Source organism: Xyrauchen texanus, chromosome 18 (genome assembly GCF_025860055.1).
Source record: "Xyrauchen texanus isolate HMW12.3.18 chromosome 18, RBS_HiC_50CHRs, whole genome shotgun sequence".
Lineage (NCBI taxonomy): Eukaryota > Metazoa > Chordata > Actinopteri > Cypriniformes > Catostomidae > Xyrauchen > Xyrauchen texanus.
The window spans coordinates 11,447,193-11,468,911 of NC_068293.1; the positions used below are offsets into that span (position 1 = coordinate 11,447,193).

Genomic DNA, 21,719 nt, shown 5'->3' on the forward strand with positions numbered 1-21,719 from the left:
TCGGTAACTTGTTTAAAGGTGTTGTGTGTAATGTGTTTGGGAAACATCATTTTTACATTTTGATTTGTGGCACTAATGGCACAGGATTTACACACTAAACCTTTAACTATTATCTCATCACAGATAACATGCTTCAGTGGTACATTGGCAAAGCATGATAGGTTTCTAATATACGTTTCAGGCTGGATGTAGTTTACTAATGAGTGGTTGTCAAATTGTGAGTTTTTTGGCGATGCACACCCGTAATTCTAATGTGTCAATTGCTTAAAAATTGCATTATCTGGGTGTCAAAATGATGTCTCAATTCCCTAATCATCTTTCTCTCATTTTTTCTATTAACCTCAATTTGAATTTGTCTTGTCCACCTCTAGGATACTCTGGGATTCCAGGTCCTGCTGGACTTCCAGGAGAGCCTGGTCAGCCTGGCCAGGATGGCTACCATGGTCGTGCAGGGACACCTGGGCAAAAAGTATGATGGTGGATGTATTTTATAGAAATGCCTGAGAAAGTTGGTAACTTTTTCATTGATGTGAACTGTATTACATACAGGGTGAACCTGGCAGGGGTCTTCCTGGTCCTAAGGGCTCCATAGGCCAGCCAGGATTGCCAGGATTTCCAGGGGAGAAGGGCAATCCTGGAATGACAGGGGTTCCTGGAGCAGAGGGACATACAGGGTCTCCCGGCCCTCAGGGAATTAAAGGTAATGTTAGGCCATATGGTTGTAGGCCACTAGGCTGGAACAACATGTCGAACTGTATCATGTATGACAAGATACCTTGAAGGATCTGCAAGTAAAGCAGTTCTCAAACCAGTGAGGTGCAGCCTCTGTGATGCCCACTTCAGACAAGAAGTTCTAGTGCAGGGGTCGGCAACCTATAGCATGCGTGCCAGCATTCGTACGTGGAGGAGTAATCTCTGGGCACACCAGCAACAGCAAGAGAGGTGTAGACTATTTTGTTTATGTGGACAGCCATTGACCAGAAAAAAAAAAATTGGCACTCCATGTCAAAAAGGTTGCTGACCCCAGGTCTAGTGACTCACTGTATTAAAGATGTCAGACAATACTAGCAAAATGAGGACATATTGTAGGTACTGGTGCCAGATTGTCTGTCATCCTGGATGTTGTTCTGAGAAAGAGAAGTGCAGACCTGGTTGAAAATAAAACTGTGAACTGTGTATCCAGAACAAGAATATAGAGATTGGTCTGTTCTGTTCTTGAGAGATGGCTTGTAGAAGAAGGGAGGGAGTAGGTTATGTGGGGTATAATAGTTTGAATTTAATTTGGACTTTTGTAGGTAACCCCGGATCTCCAGGAGTTCATGGTTTAATGGGGCCACCAGGTCCTCCAGGGTTTGGAGAACCTGGACCACGTGGACCAATGGGTCCACCTGGAGGCCCTGGACCTCTTGGTGAGTTTGTCGCCTACATATAAATTCACACAGTTTAAATCCAGTATGCACACACATGTATATATGTTTTCATAATAAATGGTAACATGCCTTGATGATGTCTCAGGTCAGACAGGTATAAAAGGTGAGAAGGGTTATCAAGGACTACCTGGTCTGGACATGCCAGGTCCTCAAGGTGACAAGGGTAGCCCTGGTGTCCCAGGGCTACCAGGATCTAAGGGGTTGACTGGTCAACCAGGTCTTCCTGGAAAAGATGGCTTCCCTGGTCAGCGTGGTAAGTGCTTCTTGCTATCCTTTATATTCCTGGCATTCTCCTAGCTCATATTTGTTTAAGATGCCTATCGCTGATTAGACATATTCATGTTTGGAATTTTTTGTTTGTTTGTTTTTTCAGGTCCAAAAGGAGAAATTGGATTCATAGGGATGACAGGTCCTCCTGGATCGCCAGGTTCCTTTGGAAACCCTGGGGCACCTGGACCAAGAGGTGTGGGAACACACATTTAAGACTTTGGTCAAAATAAGATACTGAGGCACTTAACTGGAGTTGTCTTAGCTAAATCTTCAAGGAATTGTTCTGGCTCTTTCAGGTGACCCTGGTGCGAGTGGGCCCAGTGGACAGTTTGGTGAACCAGGTCCAAAGGGTGAAAGAGGGGAGCAGGGTCTACAGGGGCCACCTGGAAACATGAGTGCTGTGGACATGGAGCACATGAAAGGGGAGAAAGGAGACATTGGAGACAGAGGTATGAGTCAATGTCATATTAGGTTAAGATTTCGAAGGCAAACAAAAACCTGTCACTGTCAAATAAGATACTAGATCCTAGAAAATGTTGATAATTATACTCCCTCTTTTGTAAAAATGTATAATTTTCTTAATTTGAGATTATCAGGTGCTGTAAAATAACAATGTTTGTTGAAGTTTTAAGGGAGCATGTATCTCTGGATTGATGGCTTCCGAAGCAGGCCACAGTCAATGATATAGATGATTGGTTTTGTTTTGTTTTTGTCTTGATTTATTTTGTTTTGTGTATTCTGCAATGTCTACATGGCATAGATGCTATTTTGGCTAGAGTAGGTATTAAGGGATTTAGATGTTTTCTGGTCAAAACTCTGTGTTCTCTTAAACTCAGTGGACTTTTATTTTAACCTTTGCTACCAGGTGATCCTGGTCTTACGGGATCGAAGGGCTATGATGGAACACCTGGTGACCCTGGAATGCCTGGAAAGGATGGAATGCCTGGATTACCTGGACAGCCAGGTTAGTGTCCCAAGCAATAATCTGAAAGTCAAATGTAAATTATGGTGGCATTTTAGCGCCATGTTATTATGAAAAATGTATTTGAGTGTTCCACCTCCATTACAGGTGATAAAGGTGACCCTGGATTTCCTGGGGTGCCAGGACATATTGGAGAGCCTGGAGACACAGGTCAAAGAGGAGACATGGGATATCCAGGTAGGTACAGTATTCTCCTGTCCTACATGTTTAACTGGGTTAAGGCTAATTACCTACAAAAGGGTTAGTTCACACAAAAATATAAAATTCTGTCATCATGTACTTACCTTCACCTTCAAGGGGTTTCCAAACCTAAAGTAAATTACTTCTGTGGAAGTTACTGTGGAAACACAAAAGGAGATGTTAGGCAGAATGTTAGCCACAGAAACCATTAACTTTCACTCATCCTTTTCCATACAAGGAAAGTGAATGGTGACTGAGGCTAATATTCTACCTTTCATCTTTTGTGTTCCACAGAAGAAAGTCATATAGGTTTTGACCAACAAAAGTGTGAGTAAATAATTAAATATTTTTACTTTATTTTTGGGTGAACTATCCCTTTAAATAGCTACCAAGTCTTCATCAGCATGCAGGTGCAGGTTATACTATGGCTGTTCATCTGTTTGATGAGCTCTAGTGATAGTTTAAGATGGGTAACACAGATACTATAATTAATACTGTTTGACAGTGAGCCATTTGTGGTTCTTTAGGTTCAATGGGGCCAAAAGGCACTAAAGGTGTTGGCGGGTCACCGGGTCACCCAGGATTTAAGGGTGTCGATGGCTCCAAAGGACAAAAAGGAGACCCTGGTCTGGCAGGAATAGGAATCCCTGGTCCTCCTGGAGAGAAGGTATGTTTTTGTAAATTCAGTGTAAATATCAAGGGTGTAATTGTAGATTACCCTTGCTAATGGGTGTCTTGTTGTGATATGACTTTACAGGGAAATATAGGCACCCCTGGTTTTCCTGGTGAACCTGGACATAAAGGACAGAAAGGTACCATGGGAATGCCAGGTACTCCTGGAAGTCAAGGACCTAAAGGAGTCCCGGGACTTACTGGTTACCAAGGCAAGTTGCTTACAATGACCAATGCAAATTACTGTTCATCAGCCGGTTTTATTAACAACTTGGGACAATGGAACATGGTAACAATTACATTATTTCCTGAGCAGGTAGTCCAGGGAAGCCAGGTGAGAAAGGTGTCAGTGGATTGCCTGGGTCTCCAGGAGACCCTGGGTTTGAAGGACGTCCCGGTAAGTAAAACTGAAATTATCATGTATTTGATATTTAGTGTCATTGATTTGTGGTTTATGTGCATCTTTACCTGACAAATCAGTTTAAAATGTCTATGGGCTGTCTAATGTAGAATCATTTGGAGAATGTCAGTCCTTATCAGGTTGCATTTTTGACCAGGTGAGCCTGGTCTACAGGGTCCTCCAGGTCTACTTGGTGAAAAAGGTGAACCAGGAGTAGATGGCATACCTGGATTCACTGGAGAAAGGGGAGAACCCGGTGAGATTCTGTAGCACCGTGTTTTGACAAGATGTAGTGTATGGAATCTCTGAAAGGATAATGATCAAAAAGGAAACATTATGAATTTAACATATGTTTAGAATAACATAAATATTCTGGACTCTTTAGTTAGAAGAGTAATAAAAGTCTAGTTACAACTAATGGAGTGGTGGTGGTGTAGTGGTCTAAGCACATAACTGGTAATCTGGTAATCAGAAGGATGCTGGTTCGAGCCCCACAGCCACCACCTTGAGCAAGGCACTTAACTCAAAAGTTGCTCCAGGGGGATTGTCCCTGTAATAAGTCCCTGTAATAAGGGCTCTGTAAGTCGCTTTGGATAAAAGCGTCTGCCAAATGCATAAATGTAAATGTAAATGTAACTAGAGATGTAAAGTTTGTCAAGCCAACTTACTAAATGCACTGCATAGGACTTAACCTGTTTAATTCCTTGTTTGTCCTCCTCCACAGGTGTACCAGGGAAAGGATCACCCGGAACCCATGGTCAACCTGGCAGCAAAGGTCAGAATGTTAGATGCCTAATACTTAAAAATAATTTTGCTTGGTGTCATATGGTAAAAAAATTTGTTGTTCTCCTTGTCTCTCTTCAGGTGACAAAGGAAACCCTGGTCTTCCTGGCATTCCCGGCAATCCAGGTATTCCTGGAAGCAAAGGAGAGAAGGGTCTGACTGGATTCCCAGGGGACCTAGGATGGCCTGGAGAGAGAGGAATTCCAGGAGCATCTATGGAGGGGCCTAAAGGGGACAGGGGAGCTTATGGGGAGCCGGGAGAAAAAGGTGAACTCAATATATCTCACCATAGAGAACATCTAGTCAAAATGTTTAAGGAACTCTCCAGAACTCTCTAAAATGTGTCTTCAGTATACAACCCCAATTTCAAGTTGGGACAAGATGGAAAAGATGAAGGTGCATTAAAGTGCATTAAAGGTGCACTTAGTACATTTATTCCCCTTTAAAAAAGTTTTACTCCTGAAGTAATGTATTTAATTTTTAAAACATATGTATAAAATTGTGATCACTCACATGAGATAATCGATGACTCTAGTCATATCAGTAACTCTACACGGGGCAGGGGAGCCATCATGGGGGCTGCTAATTTGGAATCATATGACCAGTTGAATACTTCTCGCTTAATACCATCTTGTTATTGGACACTCTCACTCTTGGACTAACTTAATCATGGCTGATTGTGAATAGTGAATATCTAGAATGGCATCTGCAACCGAAAACTATTGATTTTGAATGATGCTGCAGCCACACCACTAGGTGTCACTATAAGTCCAAGATGACACTAGCAAAAAGTTACTGAGTGCACCTTTAAGTGCTTAAATGCTTATATTCACCCTGTGATATATTGGAAGCATCACAACAACACATACCTTGTGAGTTTTTTATTTTTATTTACAGTATTTGAAAATATACACAAAAGAAATTTGGAAAGTCGAGTGTTTACAAACTATGTACCATTTCTTCTTATAACACTTATTTGGATTTTAGCAAGCAGAATTTTCCCCCATTTATCTATAATGCAGGTTTTCAGCTGCACAGTTGTAGGCTAAATGTGCAAATTATTTGACCAAAATGTAATAATCTGTAATAGTGGTCGACCGATATGGGTTTTTTAATGACCGATGCCAATATCCAGAGAGCAGATTGGCCAATAGAACGATACAATGACGTTATATCACACAATTTATATAATAACAAACATAAAATTGCTAAAAAAGCACTATATTTATTCAATTTCACACAAAACAAAAAATGGTAGATAGCAGTTTCTTCAAATTTCTACTCATCAGATTTTTAGTCATCACATTTTTGTATTTTTTGTAATTTTTTGATGAAAATGAAGACATTGTTAATATATTAGGAAGAAGGAAATAACAGTACACACAGTAGTTCAGCAACAATGGATGGCATGTCCACATTAGCAATCGCTAATTGTACATACAGTGTTTAGTGAATAAAACATTTACTTATAGCACACGTGACGTGCTTTTACCTTGGGGCTGCATCCAAAAACGTTGGCAGCTGACTTGCTACCTTACTGCCTAATCAGTTAATAGCTTATCTTACATCTGATTTGAATGAATTGAACACTTGAGGAAACTGATCTCCGAACAGTTTGAAAAGCACCTTATTTTCATTGTACCCTCGTATACAGGCAGCATTTTCCTGGTTTCAGATGCAGACTTGAAGTTGCACTCACATGCTTGTGCGGATCCATCTCCTGACAATTAAATGGTCTGGATCGCTTACTCCATGAGTTGTGAATGAGAGGAACTTTTGATCCTGATATTGAAGTTTTGATTCTGGCTGATAGAATACATGCTTCAGAGGAAGATATTAGATAAGCGCTTGACGGGAATAAAACGCTGGATTTTCTTGAGGTTCTTGAATAACATCTGTTTAAACGAGATATGTGCATATTTGCAGATGGTATATAATATAAGTTCGGCATCTGCGATATATCGGTTGACCACTAATCTGTAATGATTGATGCATAAACACTGCTGGAAACTCAAATACTATCGGATCTTATATCCAAATAATTTTTTTTTATTTTATCAAAGGTGCAACTGGTGATCCAGGCCCACCTGGTGTACCAGGTAGTGCTGGAGCTAAAGGAGTAAAAGGAGATTTGGGCTTCCCTGGCCCACAAGGCTCTCAGGGTTATAAAGGAGACAAGGGTTTCACTGGCATTCCTGTGAGTTTTTTAAGGCTGAAAAGTAATTTTTTTAAGTAAAAATTATAGAGTATGCTTTAATACAGATGTACTCATTAGGGTGAAGCTGGATTACCTGGTTATAATGGACCAAAGGGTGAGATGGGACCTCAGGGTGTTCCTGGTTTCCGTGGTAAGAGTGTTTGAATTGACAACAAATTGCTGTAAATTGTATCTGTAATTTACAGTTTGTCATCCTTTGTAGTTATTAAAGTAATTCATTATAGACAAGTAGATTAAATACTTCTGTATCTCTTCAGGTATAAAGGGTGAGCAAGGAGCTTTTGGTCCTAAGGGTGAGGGTGGAGACAGAGGATTTCCAGGGCTAAAAGGTATGAACAAAAGGTATTTTTTTATGGCTGACGTAACTGACGTATAACTATAATATTTAGTTCCATAAAAAATATATTAACAGTGCCTATGATTACATATACACTCTTCATACATGCGGTTTCTATTTTGATACAGTTAAGTACTTTTCAGTACTTAGAATGGTGATAGCAATTACACAGGTCACAGGTTCGATTCCCAGTGAACACATACTGTCACAAAATATATCTTGTATTCATTCTTAGACTTGTCATTCATTGTAGAAAATCTTAAATATATAATAATGAAAAGGAAAATTATATATCAAAAATATACAATTTAGAAAGCAACTGAACTTCCTCCAAATGGCTTCCTCAAATCTCTATTTGATGTTTCCACTTAGATGAGTGATGAAACATCTTTTCTATTATAATGAAAAATTAAATCAATTGCTTTTTACAAAATGAATTTGTATGGGCGGCAGTGAAGGCCGTGGGCCTCGACGGACCAGACCCGGGCAGCAAAGGCTTGCTCTGGGGACGTGGAATGTCACCTCACTGGGGGGGAAGGAGCCGGAACTAGTGAGGGAGGTGGAGCGTTACCAGTTGGATCTGGTGGGGCTTACATCGACGCACAATTTTGGCTCTGGATCCGTACTCCTGGATAGGGGATGGACTCTATTCTTCTCTGGAGTTTCCCAGGGTATGAGGCGACGGGCGTGTGTGGGGATACTCACGAGTCCCCGGCTGAGCGCCACTACGTTGGAGTTTACCCGGTGGACGAGAGGGTCGCCTCCCTACGCCTCACGGGTTGTGGGGAAAACTCTGACTGTTGTCTGTGCATATGCACCGAACAGCAGTTCAGAGTATTCGGCCTTCTTGGAGACCCTGAATGGAGTCCTGAATAGGGCCCCAGTAGGGGACTCCATAGTGATGCTGGGTGACTTCAACGCACACGTGGGAAATGACAGGGACACCTGGAAAGGCGTGATTGGGAGGAACGGCCTCCCTGATCTGAACTCAAGTGGATGTTTGTTATTGGATTTCTGTGCTAGTCATGGATTATCTATAACAAACACCATGTTCGAACATAAGGATGCTCATAAGTGTACGTGGTACCAGAGCACCCTAGGCCAAAGGTCGATGATCGATTTTGTAATCGTGTCGTCGGATCTGAGGCCATATATTTTGGACACTCGGGTAAAGAGAGGGGCAGAGCTGTCAACTGATCACCATCTGGTGGTGAGTTGGGTCAGGGGGTGGGGAAAGACTCTGGACAGACCTGGGAAGCCCAAGCAAGTAGTGCGGGTGAACTGGGAACGTTTGGAGGAGGTCCCTGTCCGCGAGATCTTCAACTCACACCTCCGGCGGAGCTTTTCAGGCATCCCTGCGGAGGTTGGGGACATTGAACCGAGTGGGCAATGTTCAAAGCTTCCATTGCCGAGCCGCGGTGGAGAGCTGCGGCCTCAAGGTTTTAGGTGCCGCAAGGGGTGGTAACCCTCGAACACCGTGGTGGACACTGGTGATCAGGAAGCCGTCCGACTGAAGAAAGAGGCCTTCCGGGTTTGTTGTCCCGGAGGTCTCCGGAGGCAGTTGCAAGGTACCGACAGGCCCGAAGGGCTGCGGCCTCGGCCGTGAGGGAGGCAAAGCAGTGGGTGTGGGAAAAGTTCGGAGAAGCCATGGAGAAGGACTTTCGGTCCGCACCAAAGTGCTTCTGGAAAACCGTCCGCCACCTTAGGAGGGGAAACGGGAACCATTCAAGCTGTATACAGCAAAGATGGGACGCTGTTGACCTCAACCGAGGAGGTTATTGGGCGTGGAAGGAACACTTTGAAGAACTCCTAAATCCCAACACGCCCTCTATGGTAGAGGCAGAGCCGGAGGATGATGGGGATCAGATTCTATTTCCCTGGGGAGGTCACTGAGGTAGTTAAACAACTCCGCAGTGGCAAAGCCCCGGGATTGATGAGATCCGACCAGAAATGCTGAAAGCTCTGGATGTGGAGGGGGTGTCATGGATGACACGCCTCTTCAACATTAGCGTGGAAATCTGGGACAGTGCCTAAGGAGTGGCAGAACGGTGTGGTGGTTCCCTCTTCAAAAGGGGGATCAGAGAGTGTGTGCCAACTACAGGGGTATCACACTTCTCAGCCTCCCTGGTAAAGTTTACTCCAAGGTGCTGGAGAGGAGGGTTCGGCCGATTGTCGAACCTCAGATTGAAGAGGAACAATGCGGTTTTCGGTCCTGGCCGTGGAACAACGGACCAGATCTTTACTCTCGCAAGGATCCTGGAGGGGCCTGGGAGTATGCCCATCCGGTCTACATGTGTTTTGTGGATCTGGAGAAGGCGTATGACCGGGTCCCCGGAGAGACTGTGGGAGGTGCTGCTGGAGTACGGGGTGGGGGGTCCCTTCTTAGGGCTGATCCAATCCCTGTACGTCCAAAGCGAGGGCTGTGTCCGGGTCCTCGGCACAAAGTCGAGTTCATTCCATGTGGGGTTGGTCTCCGCCAAGGCTGCGTTTTGTCACCAATCCTGTTTGTGATATTCATGGACAGGATATCGAGGCGTAGTCGGGTGGGGAAGGTGTGCGGTTCGGTGGGCTGGGGATCTCATCGCTGCTTTTTGCAGATGATGTTGTCTTCATGTCATCATCGGTCCGTGACCTTCAGCTCTCACTGGATCGCTTGGCAGTCGAGTGTGAAGCAGCTGGGATGAGGATTAGCACCTCTAAATCTGAGGCCATGGTTCTCAGCAGGAAACCGATGGAGTGCGTACTCCAGGTAGGGAATGAGGTTTTGCCCCAAGTGAAGGAGTTCAAGTACCTCGGGGTCTTGTTCACGAAGTGAGGGACAATGGAGCGGGAGGTTGGCCGGAGAGTCGGGACAGCAGGGGCGGTATTGCACTCGCTCTATCGCACCGTTGTCACGAAAAGGGAGCTGAGCCGAAGGCAAAGCTCTCGATCTACCGGTCAATTTTGTTCCTACCTCACCTATGGTCATGAAGGTTGGGTCATGACCGAAAGAACTAGGTCAGCGAGTACAAGCGGCCGAAATGGGCTTCCTCAGAAGGGTGGCGGGCTTCTCCCTTAGAGATAGGGTGAGGAGCTCAGTCATCCGTGAGGAGCTCGAGTAGACGCTGCTCCTTTGCGTTGAAAGGAGTCAGTTGAGGTGGTTTGGGCATCTGGTAAGGATGCCCCTGGCCAGCCTCCCTAGGGAGGTGTTTCAGGCACGCCCAGCTGGGAGGAGGCCTCGGGAAGACCCAGGACTAGGTGGAGAGATTACATCTCCACACTGGCCTGGGAACGCTCGGGTCGCCCAGTCAGAGCTGGTTAATGTGGCTCGGGATAGGGAAGTTTGGGGCCCCCTGCTGGAGCAGCTGCCCCCGTGACCCGACTTCGGATAAGCGGTTGAAGATGGATGGATGGATGGCTTTTTACAAAAGTCTATGTTACAATTGATTTGAAACTATTTTGCATGCATTTAATTTTTTTCATTTCAAGGTAACGAAGGGCTCCCTGGGCCCCCTGGACCACACATATTCGTGAAGGGAGATCCTGGTTTTCCAGGACCACAAGGTCCACAAGGTCCAATTGGACTCCAAGGTTTCCCTGGACAACAAGGAACACAGGGTGAGTGTTTCAAATATCTGATTTTACAAGCTTACAAAAACAGCAAACACTTAAGAGCAGTAAGCAGTTATTACAAACAACTCATGCTTATTTTAAGTTGACATCTCTTAACATGAAACCACTCTCCTAGGTGTGACGGGACCTCAAGGTTTAAAAGGAGCTGATGGGACACCTGGATATAATGGACATCCTGGGGCCAAAGGAGAGCCGGGACAAAATGGACCCTCTGGTATGTGCACCAACACACATAATCTGCTTCTGCGGAACTTGCAGAATTGGAATGCCCCTTTAATTTATCTTTTGTTAAATATTTTGGTGATACCACTTGACCACTTGAACTTTATGATACATTTAGATATCAGCCAGCAAATTTTTTTCTGGTGCTTGTAATTTCTATCATATCATTATGACTAGCAGCTTCTGTTCGCTGATCCCAAATTCTCTGTTTTCTAGGCCCAAGAGGGTACCCCGGGCCTCCAGGGCCTGATGGTGTCCCAGGACAAATTGGCTCTCCTGGCCCTTCTTCAATGGACCATGGCTTCCTGGTAACCCGCCACAGTCAGACTGTTGAAGTTCCACAATGTCCAGAGGGAACCTCACTGATCTATGATGGATACTCCCTGCTTTATGTTCAGGGCAACGAGCGATCACATGGGCAAGACTTAGGTTAGCCTGAAAATCACACTACCATGTGCACACTACCAGTCAAAGTTTGGATACACATTTTGTATTATTACTAGAATGTAAAGTCATCAAAACTATGAAATAACACTGTAAAGCAATCAATGGAAAGGAGGAGGCGAGAACCGTCTTGACAATGTAAATAATATTTTAATAATAAACGTAAACAAATGACACAAACACACACATGACGAACATGTCCGTAAACTATCTCTCTCTCCCGCACAATCCTCCACAGTCAGCCTTTATCCCCTTGATTAGCCTGATAAAGGACCGGGTGTGTATGATCACAACCCGGCTCCGCCCCTGGCAGCGGACCTGACCGCTCCAGACGGTCGGTTAGGAGCCCCCTCTCCCCTCGCGGTCGGCAGCCATCATCCGCTTCCAGGCGGCCTGGCTCCTCATCCCCTGGCAGATGGCCGCGGCTGCTCCGTTGGGGTGGAAGGTAGTGGCGAGAACTCTACTACGCCACATCCCTCCTCTTTCCCGGATTTCAGCACCAGTGGAAAGCAGTCAGTGGAAAGGAGGAGGCGAGAACCGGCTTGACGATGTAAATAATATTTTAATAATAAACTTAAACAAACGACACAACGCACACATGATGGACATGTCCGTAAACTATCTCTCTCTCTCTCCCGCACAATCCTCCGCAGTCGGCCTTTATCCCACTCGGAGGCTTGATTAGCCTGATAAGGGACAGGGTGTGTAGGATCATGACCCGGCCCCGCCCTGCCACAAATACTAATTACACATGAGTCAACTCTTTAGAAAGGTGAAATATAATGACATCAATTTGTAGGCAGCTACCTTCTAAAGCTGCATTCTAGCTGAAATAGAACCTCATAAGTGACTGATTTGGACTGTTTTAGAACAATTGTAAAATCCCAGCTATCAAATAACACGACTGGAAGTGCAAGCAATCACATAGCCAAGACTTAGGGTAGCCTGACAATCACACAGACCATGCAAACTACCAGGGAATTAGGTAAGGATCAAAAGTGTTAAACAAATAAAAACTATCTTAAATTTTAGATTCTCTGAAGTAGCTACACTTTGCCCGAATAACAGCTCTGCACATTTCATGAGGTGCCACCTAGGATGGTTTTAAAACCTTATTGAAGAAGTTCCCATGTGTTCTGTACACTAAGCTCCTTTTCCTTCACTACCCACTACTATAATAATAATAAAAAAAAAATTATAAAGAGATTCATATGTAGGCACAATTCACATTTGTCTACAAAATATTCAGGCATAAGCCTTCAGATCAAAAGATGTAAAGATCATGAGAAACAATTTAGCCTAGTCTATCCTTCTAGCGCATTTAATATTAGAAGATTAATCAGAAATATACAGTGACTCCCTGCTCTCTTTACCCTATAGGTACAGCTGGTAGCTGTTTAAGGAAGTTCAGCCCTATGCCTTTTCTGTTCTGCAACATCAACAATGTATGTAACTTTGCATCTCGTAATGACTACTCCTACTGGCTCACGTCTCCTGAGCCCATGCCTATGAGCATGGCCCCTGTTACTGGTCAAAGCATCAAACCCTTCATCAGCAGGTTTGTGTTATTTTATCACCTGTGATATTTCAGTGAGTAAGAATTTCTTTCCCTCCTTATCTGTATGCATGTGTTCATGTGTGTCTGTGACAGATGTGCAGTATGTGAGGCTCCCGCTATGGTGATAGCTTTGCACAGTCAGACCATACAGATACCATCCTGCCCTCAGGGCTGGCATTCCCTCTGGATCGGATACTCTTTTGTTATGGTAAGGAGATTAAATAAATAGTTCTATATTATTGTAAAACAGCGCTAAAACAGTGAGACATTTTCAGTGCACATCAGGGATGGCGCATAGAATGATCATGAATTCACATAGTAAAAGCTAAAACAGAAAAAACAAGTGTATTAAAAGAAAACTGAAATTAAATTGTAATAAGACACAACTATTTCTGAGCTTAGTAGGCTGTAGTCTACTAAACTCTGCCTCTGTCAGACTGAATTGAAGGTTATCGATAATTGTGAAATGTTTAAACAAAAATATGACAAATTGATAAATAAATTCATATAAAATGATCTAAGATATGATCAATTATAATAATATAACACTAGAGGACCCGGTTGAAATCTGATTACTTTTATCACTTTCTAGAACTTGAAAATCAAATTACAATCTCTCTTTCTCTCTCTCTTTCTCTCTCTGTGAAACAGCACACCAGCGCTGGTGCTGAGGGTTCAGGTCAGGCTCTGGCCTCTCCTGGCTCTTGTCTGGAGGAATTCCGCTCTGCTCCCTTCATCGAGTGTCACGGTCGTGGCACCTGCAACTACTACGCCAATTCCTACAGCTTCTGGTTAGCAACCATAGAGGATAGCGAGATGTTTATGTAAGCTTTGAAACCCTATTAATAATACTTGTATCATTTACATGTATCAGCTGGTTGTGCCTGCATCTCTTATGTTTATTAACCTTTTGTATGGATCCATCATATTCAAGTTTTTGATCATTTTGATCAGTTTCACACAAAATGTATCACATATCAAGCTGAGTTTTATATATATATATGACCTGACTATATATTGATCAGTCAAATGCCACTTTGGTAAATAAAAGGACTAATCTCTTTCTATAAGAGCAAAATCTGTACATTATTCCAAACTTTTGGCCACCAATATATTTATATATATATATATATATATATATATATATATATATATATATATATATAAAAAAAATATATATATATATATATATATATATATATATATATATACATATACCTAAAATATCTAACCAATAATTCCTTGGTGACAAAGCAAAAAATGTATCATATCAAAAGTTTAAGGGTCAAAAGATTAGAAGTATGATTTACTACTCTAGTACTAATATAGTTACATTGTATTGCCAATATATATTCAGTGTTGGGAAGTAACGGGATACATGTAACGGGATTATGTATTTAAAATATAAAATATAAGTAACTGTATTCTACTACAGTTACAATTTAAATATTTGGTATTTAGAAAATAGTTACATTCAAAAAGACATTACTTTTAATTTATTGTAATTTGTTTAATTTAATATTTAGTCCTTTTTACAAAATACATGTTAAAAATAAATTCTCTGAAAAACCTAAATATCTTATTCAGTGTTGTTTCTAGAACAAGATTAATCAAATAGATCTTGTTTTAAGGATTTTTAGATATTTTAACAGGAAAACAATACAAAAATGATTATCAAGAATACGATTTTCCCCCTAATATCAAAGGTCTTACTAGAAAAAAATGTATTATGATCCAACGTCAATTTTCTTGCTAAAAAAATATGATCGTGTCTGGTAACATGTGCATGTAAAATGGCTAGAAACTGCATTTTAGCTTAGCGTAAAGCTGAAAATGTACACAGGATTTTTTTCTATGTCTTGTTTCAAACTTACTTCATACTTACTTCTCTGTCTGCTGGTATGAATGTAACAAATCATAAGAAAGTGTTTCACTGCTGTTCAAATGCACTTTGGATCGCATCATTTATATGTATAAATGTCTTCCATCTGAAAGGACTAAATATTAAATGAAACAAATGACAGTAAAATGCAAAGTAATTTCTTCAGTAATCAAAATACTTTTTTAATGTAACTGTATTCTAATTACCAATTATTTAAATTGTAACTGTCATGGAATAGTTACTTATATTTTGTATTTTAAATACGTAATCCCGTTACATATATTCCATTACTTCCCAAACCTGTGTGTGTATATATATATATATATATATATATATATATATATATATTACATCCTCTAATATTTTAGTTACATGCAATAAGTCATCTAAAACTATTTCGAAGGGAAATTATTTTAAAATTATTTTTTAATTCCATAATATTTTGGCATAATCATTATACATGCAGTTATTTATTTATTTATTTTTTATTTTACCAATTAAATTATAGACTATATGGAATGTTTGTAGTGGACTGTTTTTTCACATGAGAACAAAGAGCAAAAATGTAATAATTTGTTTTAAAAAATTTGAAAGAAATTATGCCCATTCACAACATGTAAAATATGTATGTTCCCTAATCCACAAATATACAAATTTTTACCTCATATCTTGATAAAAATAAATAAATAAATAATAACACTAATAATAATAACAAATACCCATTTTATTTGTCAGCAACTCTTTTACAGGATTCTTACTGTTAATAAATGAAAAGCTTTATGTACCTTTTCACCTATTAAAGTTCTGTGTGTTTTGTGCTTGCAGAAAACCTGTCCCGACAACACTAAAGGCTGGGAATCTGCAAACTCACATCAGCAGGTGTCAAGTGTGCATGAAGAGGGTATAGAGAAACCTCAGCAATGCATCTGCTCTTTATGTTCCAGTTTTATGAACAAACAAAAATGTTTGGTGCTACTTCTATGAAAAGTCATAGAAAAAACTACAAGAACACATAGAAAATACATGTCTCAGCGTTCTCCAGTATATAGCAATGGAACCTCAAGATCTACTGTCACATTTGCTTCAAACAGAGCGCTTAATTAACATTGTTCCATTGTGTCTAATGAATGACACCTGTTTACACTTGCACTGAGTATATATCTATATGTAAGCAGGTAGCTATCTTGAACAATTATCTATATGATTTGGATGCTAACCCATCCAGACCTTCTTAAATTTTTCATCATTATTTATCATGCATTCAACAATATACAATGCAAATATCCTGATTATTTTCTATATCTCTAAATTTTATTATCAACCATCACTAACATTAGGATTTCATATTTCACTGTCTGTAAGTTTCTCAGCATCCTCTTTGTGTGATGTAGGAAAGGCAAAGTTCAAGGTTTGTTGTAAATATAGTGCTGTGTTTAGTACTTAACACAATGTCACCGTAATCTCTTCAGGTAAAATGTGATTGATTTTGTTATACTTAATTATTTATGAAAAGTTATGAGATGAGAGTTTATGATGAGAGTTTCTCTTTTGATGGTTTATTTTCTCTGTTTTAACCACTGAAGAATACCATCATAGCACATAAACTGTAATATTCTGCACTGTTTTCTATTATCAACATCTTCCATGTCGAAAATCACAACATTTTTATTTTTTTTTGTATGTACGTTTATATGTACACGTATTTACATGTGTGCGTGTGGCTGTGTCTGGTCTGCCTGCCTTTTGATGCAGAAATTTCTCTTGTGTAACAGCACAATTTCAGTCAGCTGGATATGGTTTGCCAAAGACTTTCGATTGAGGACATTTAACCTCTTAAAGCTGAAGTGTGTAATTTTGTTGGTGTTACAATACTTTCTCCTAGCTCAGCTTGATATGCAGAGAGAACTGTAAGTAGGCGATTTGTTGGTTGTCTTCCTGAAAAATGTGAACTGCAGCCCAGCACAGCAAAATTGGCTGATCCAATGGTGTGAGCTTGGGGCAGGATTAACCAATAGTCCTACCTAGTCCAACCAATAGGAGAGTGCTCAGAAAACCCATTTGAAAACAATCATTATTTTTGCAATGCTGTTTGGTCATGTGGCACTGATATTACACACTTCAACTTTAAAAACAGATTTTCTTTCATGTTGCTACTGTGTATCTCATGCCTATTCATGATTAAACAGTACAATCCCTTGATTATCTTTTAAAACCTCTAACCAAACTTATCAGTAGCCAGACATTGAACATATAGCATCTCCAAGGGCACTACCAATTTCACTTGATACTCTTTGTTGCTTAAAATGTTAGTTCACCCCAAAATGAAAATTCTCTCATTATTTACTCCCCATGCCATCCCATATGTGAATGACTTTCTTCTGCAGAACACAAATTGTTGACGTGTTACTGCATTAACACGTCAACAAGGTAAGCAGTTTTAATACGTTTTTTGCTGTCTTGCAGTGTGTGGTTATGATGTTGAAGTTATTCCATACATTTTTATGATCCAAGAAAACAAAACTCACAAGCACTTGGCCATGTGACAGTCAATGCAACTCTGCAGAATATATTTGATGCACTTCATCCTCATCCAGTTGTCTAAGGAGGCTCTGGTTGTTTGAGCGCAATTTCCTGAAGTTTTGCTACAGTTGCCAGGGTTTCAAGTCATTTCATGTTTTTTCATGTTGATATTTTGCTTATCATGTTGAGTTAGACGAGGAAGCTAACATGCTGGCTGCTTCCAAAACCCAAGGTAGCTGTCTTGTTGCCTCGCTGCCTTATCAGTCATTGACTCAACAGACAGCAGTTGCGTTCAAAGGTACCAACAGAAACTTGTTTCTGACAGGCTACTGTGGCCACATAATGTCACATTGATGCTAGGATACCAACAACTGATTATCGCCATCTGGTGCCCACTGAAGGTAATGCGTCTGCTATATTAAATTTTATGAATGATCTAATAATAATCTATAACAAAATCAAGAGAGTTTTGGCGATAACCAAGTGTATATTTAATAACTACAATACTGCTTTCTTGCTAGAAATTAACCAAAAGTTAAAAAAGTCTTGGTCACTTCCCACTTCTTTATACAGCCTCCGGAGTCAGCAGGTTGGTTTCGGATGCTGCTGCTGTCTTACTGGTATTGTGCATTGTAAGGGGGTTTTGATGGGCAAGGAGGAGGCGAGAACTGGCTTAACAATATAAATAATATTTCATTAAATAAAAAGATACACACAAACATATACAAGGCAGCTTCCTGTAATTCTCTCTCTCTCTAACTGTCGTCACCGGCCACCTTTATCCCTCGCGTGTCCCATCAGGCCGATTGGGGACCTGGAGTGGCTCATTTCAGCCCTGCCCCACCCTCCTCCGCTCTACACACCTCCTGTTGTTGCATCAGGCCATCTGTCAGCTGGTCATCACCACCTTCCTCAACCTGGGAGGAGACAGGTGGGAAAAAAACAACAATTAAAAAAAGAAATAGGCAAGGGATAGGCCAAAACGGTGTGACAGAGAGAGAGAGAGGATAGAGAGAAGAAGCTCACTCACTGGTTCTCTGATGTGCCGTCGCGTAGTCCCCGATCACTCCTTCACATTCTCAGGCGGACGACAGCCGCTCCTCCCCAGGCTGACTGGAGTTAAACCTCCAACCCCCAGTAGACAGAATATGCCCCTCCACTTTTCTGGTGGCATGTGGGGACACTCCACTGCCCATGGCAGCGGCCCTACTGCTCCAGGCGGTCGGGGAGTCACTTCCCTCCTCCCCTCGCAGACGGCAGTCTTCTATCGACCCCTCCATGTTTTTGGGGGGCGGCAGGGCACTCCTCTGCCCCTGGCTCCAGGCGGTCGGGGAGTCCTGTCCCCATTCGCCCCGTGGACGGTGGCTGTTCCCCGTGTCCGGGCGGTTGGGCTACTCCATCTCCCAGAGGATGGCAGCAGCACTCCACTGGGTGCGACAGGTATCCCTGCTCCTTGCCGGGTTTCGGCACCAGTGTTTTGATGGGCAAAGAAGAGGCAAGAACCAGCTTAACAATATAAATAATATATTATAATTATATTATATAAAAAGACACACACCAACGCATACAGGGCAGCTGCCTGTAATTTTCTGTCTCTCGAACTGTCATCACCAGCCACCTTTATCCCTTGCACACCCCATCAGGCTGATTGGGGACCTGGAGTGCATAATCCTCCGCGCTACATGCATTTTATCGATTTTTGACTGCCTCAAAATGCGTGAGGGTCCGCAGCCTCCCTGCAAATTCTGACGCCTCCCTAAGGGGGGCACGGACACCAGGTTGGGAACCACAAGCCTAAAGCAATATGATGGGTGTGGTTGAGAAACAAATCAATGTTTAAGAACTTTTGTAACATCAATCTCCATCTTTGACTAGCCCCAACCAGTAGGTGGCTGAATGTGAAAGTGATTCACTTCCACACCAGAATATGGAAGTGGAAGTGAAAGTGTAGATTTTCAGAAAAAAAAAGACTTACAATTATCTCACCCACATCTAAGACTTCTGAAGACATGGATTTAACTACTGGAGTATTATGGATTACTTTTACCTTTATGTGATTTTGGACCTTCTGAGTTCTGGTCACCATTCAATTGCATTGTATGGACCTACAGAACTGAAATATTCTTCTTCAATTTTTCATTTGTTTTCTGCTGAAGAAAGAAAGCATTCACATCTGGAATGGCATGAGGGTGAATACATTATAAGATAATTAAATTTTTTTGGGTAAACTATCCCTTTCAAAACTTTGTTAGGAATTCAAACTAAATACATCTTTGTTTGATGTCTCATTTGACATTCTATTGACTTGAACTCATCAACAAACACACCTGACTTCTACCATGTCTTTGATAAATTTCAAGCCTCTTTGCAAATGGTTTATCCAGATAATACAGTCTGCTTCTGAAGTTAAAATGTTCCCTCATGCAGACTGAGATGTTGTGCTTTATTTAATTTGTACAGTATATTCTCGCCTCTGGATTCCATTGTACTGTATGTTTCAAGTGTCCTTTGTTGTCTTAATGCCAATACTAGACCAAAGATCATGCTCATGTTCCCTTTGTTTTGATCATTTTACACTGATAATACTTGACTATGCAATCTATACTACTTGCCTCTACAGAATTACCCTTGAAAATAAAGCTCACTAAAGCTGACCTTTTAGTGAAGCCCATTCAATTAAAGCTGTTACACCATTTCAGCCAAAGGAAAATAGCTAGATCTGTTCAAATTTGAAAGTGCTTTTAAATAATTCAGGTGTGAAGGTTGTCGGATGTGCTCTAAAGCCCTGACACTCCACTCGGCCTGTCACAACCTCGCTGTAGTGCCACTAACCATGCACACCCACTGTTGTAGCCATAAATATCCATTTCTAATATTAACAGCCCTTATGCTATGCTTTTAAATATGTTGAGTGAAAATTCACTGTCAAATGATTTCAATGATGTCCCTGCTCTATACTGTGTCATATAATAAATGTTTGTATAAATGAGGGATGCATTCCTGTTTTCATACCAGCAAGAGGGTTCTATTTAAAGGTGAAGTGTGTATTATTACAAATCTGACAACATTGGTGTGGTGGTAGAGGTGTGGTTGAGCACCGGCTTGTGAATGGAGAGTGAGATCATGAGGAGATGAGAATGGTAAGGATCATCACCTGGCAATGATTGTCTCTAACATCTGTTTGTCATTGCAATGAGAGATAGATATTTAAGAGCGAGCCAGGCGCCAGTGAGGGGAGAGAGAGCTGCACACACGCACACCCAGAGACTGTGTTGTTTGAGTTTGATAAAAAGCGAGTTTAAATACTGTTAATAAAGACATTTTTTAATTGGATTTCACCGTCTCTCGATTCCTCCTTTGCTGAAGAGCTATGAGCTTGTTACACTGGTAGTATAACCTGGGAGTATTAAGTAGGAAGAACGGCCCCAAAGACACCTCACCACTGGAGTAGGTATTCAAGACCCTCGTCAACATCAACTGGCCACAGTATCAGGCCCTCCTCGAGCTGCGTGCAGAGCAGGAGCAGAGGTTCATCGCACTTCTCCAGGCTCAAGGGGAGGACTGGCAGGTGCTCTGGAGCTTGCTACCCCAGAAGGGGGCTTCCATATTCCGCTGGTCAAGATGGGGCCCCAGGATGATCCGAATGCCTTTTTTTGGAGCTTTTTGAGTGAACAGCGGGGGCCTGCGGTTGGTCAAGCACCCAGTGGGCGGTCCGCATATTACCACTGCTGTGGGGAAGCCCAAGTCGGGGCGCAGCAGCTGCCAGCTGAGAACCTTTTGGTGTATGCAGGCCATGATCAGTCTGGTGGTACTGGAGCAGTTTATCGCTCAACTTCCGAGAGGGACGGCAGAGTGGGTCCAGCGCCGCCCAGCATCGCTCCATATGGCCATCCAGCTGGCAGAGGGCCACACGGTGGCATATTCACACCAAAAGTGTATTTGTGCATATCTGTTCTGTTTTCCCATTGTTTTCATATGCAAACACATGCCTGACAAATGTCTTTGACTGCTGCGCCATGTTTCGCTGTTTCTTCAGCATCTTGCACAGGAAAGGCACAGTTTAAACACATATGTCAAGTTAAAAAGAACTTCAAATGTAAAAAAATACATGTTGAGACACCTGCGCTCTGTTTCACTCTTTGCTCTGAGTCTAGATTGTTTTTAACGCAGTTGTCATAAAGAGTCAACATTCTGAACAAGTTCAGGCTA

At 41.8% G+C, this 21,719-nt stretch overlaps 1 protein-coding gene across 1 annotated transcript in view; it reads left to right on the forward strand.

Annotated features, from left to right (window-relative positions):
- Positions 1-20,827, forward strand: part of LOC127658570 (collagen alpha-1(IV) chain-like) — a 96,445-nt gene extending 75,618 nt beyond the window's left edge. Inside the window, exons 29-52 of the mRNA XM_052147929.1 lie at positions 372-469; positions 550-700; positions 1,296-1,409; positions 1,516-1,683; positions 1,804-1,893; positions 1,997-2,149; positions 2,566-2,664; positions 2,770-2,859; positions 3,390-3,529; positions 3,620-3,750; positions 3,855-3,931; positions 4,092-4,190; positions 4,659-4,709; positions 4,799-4,984; positions 6,781-6,914; positions 6,993-7,065; positions 7,193-7,264; positions 10,741-10,869; positions 11,000-11,098; positions 11,323-11,535; positions 12,931-13,108; positions 13,202-13,316; positions 13,760-13,932; positions 15,816-20,827. Of these exons, the coding sequence (XP_052003889.1) occupies positions 372-469; positions 550-700; positions 1,296-1,409; positions 1,516-1,683; positions 1,804-1,893; positions 1,997-2,149; positions 2,566-2,664; positions 2,770-2,859; positions 3,390-3,529; positions 3,620-3,750; positions 3,855-3,931; positions 4,092-4,190; positions 4,659-4,709; positions 4,799-4,984; positions 6,781-6,914; positions 6,993-7,065; positions 7,193-7,264; positions 10,741-10,869; positions 11,000-11,098; positions 11,323-11,535; positions 12,931-13,108; positions 13,202-13,316; positions 13,760-13,932; positions 15,816-15,897 (2,915 nt within the window). The 3' untranslated portion in view covers positions 15,898-20,827. The remainder of the gene's footprint in view (positions 1-371; positions 470-549; positions 701-1,295; positions 1,410-1,515; positions 1,684-1,803; positions 1,894-1,996; positions 2,150-2,565; positions 2,665-2,769; positions 2,860-3,389; positions 3,530-3,619; positions 3,751-3,854; positions 3,932-4,091; positions 4,191-4,658; positions 4,710-4,798; positions 4,985-6,780; positions 6,915-6,992; positions 7,066-7,192; positions 7,265-10,740; positions 10,870-10,999; positions 11,099-11,322; positions 11,536-12,930; positions 13,109-13,201; positions 13,317-13,759; positions 13,933-15,815) is intronic.
- The last annotated feature ends 892 nt before the right edge of the window (positions 20,828-21,719 follow it).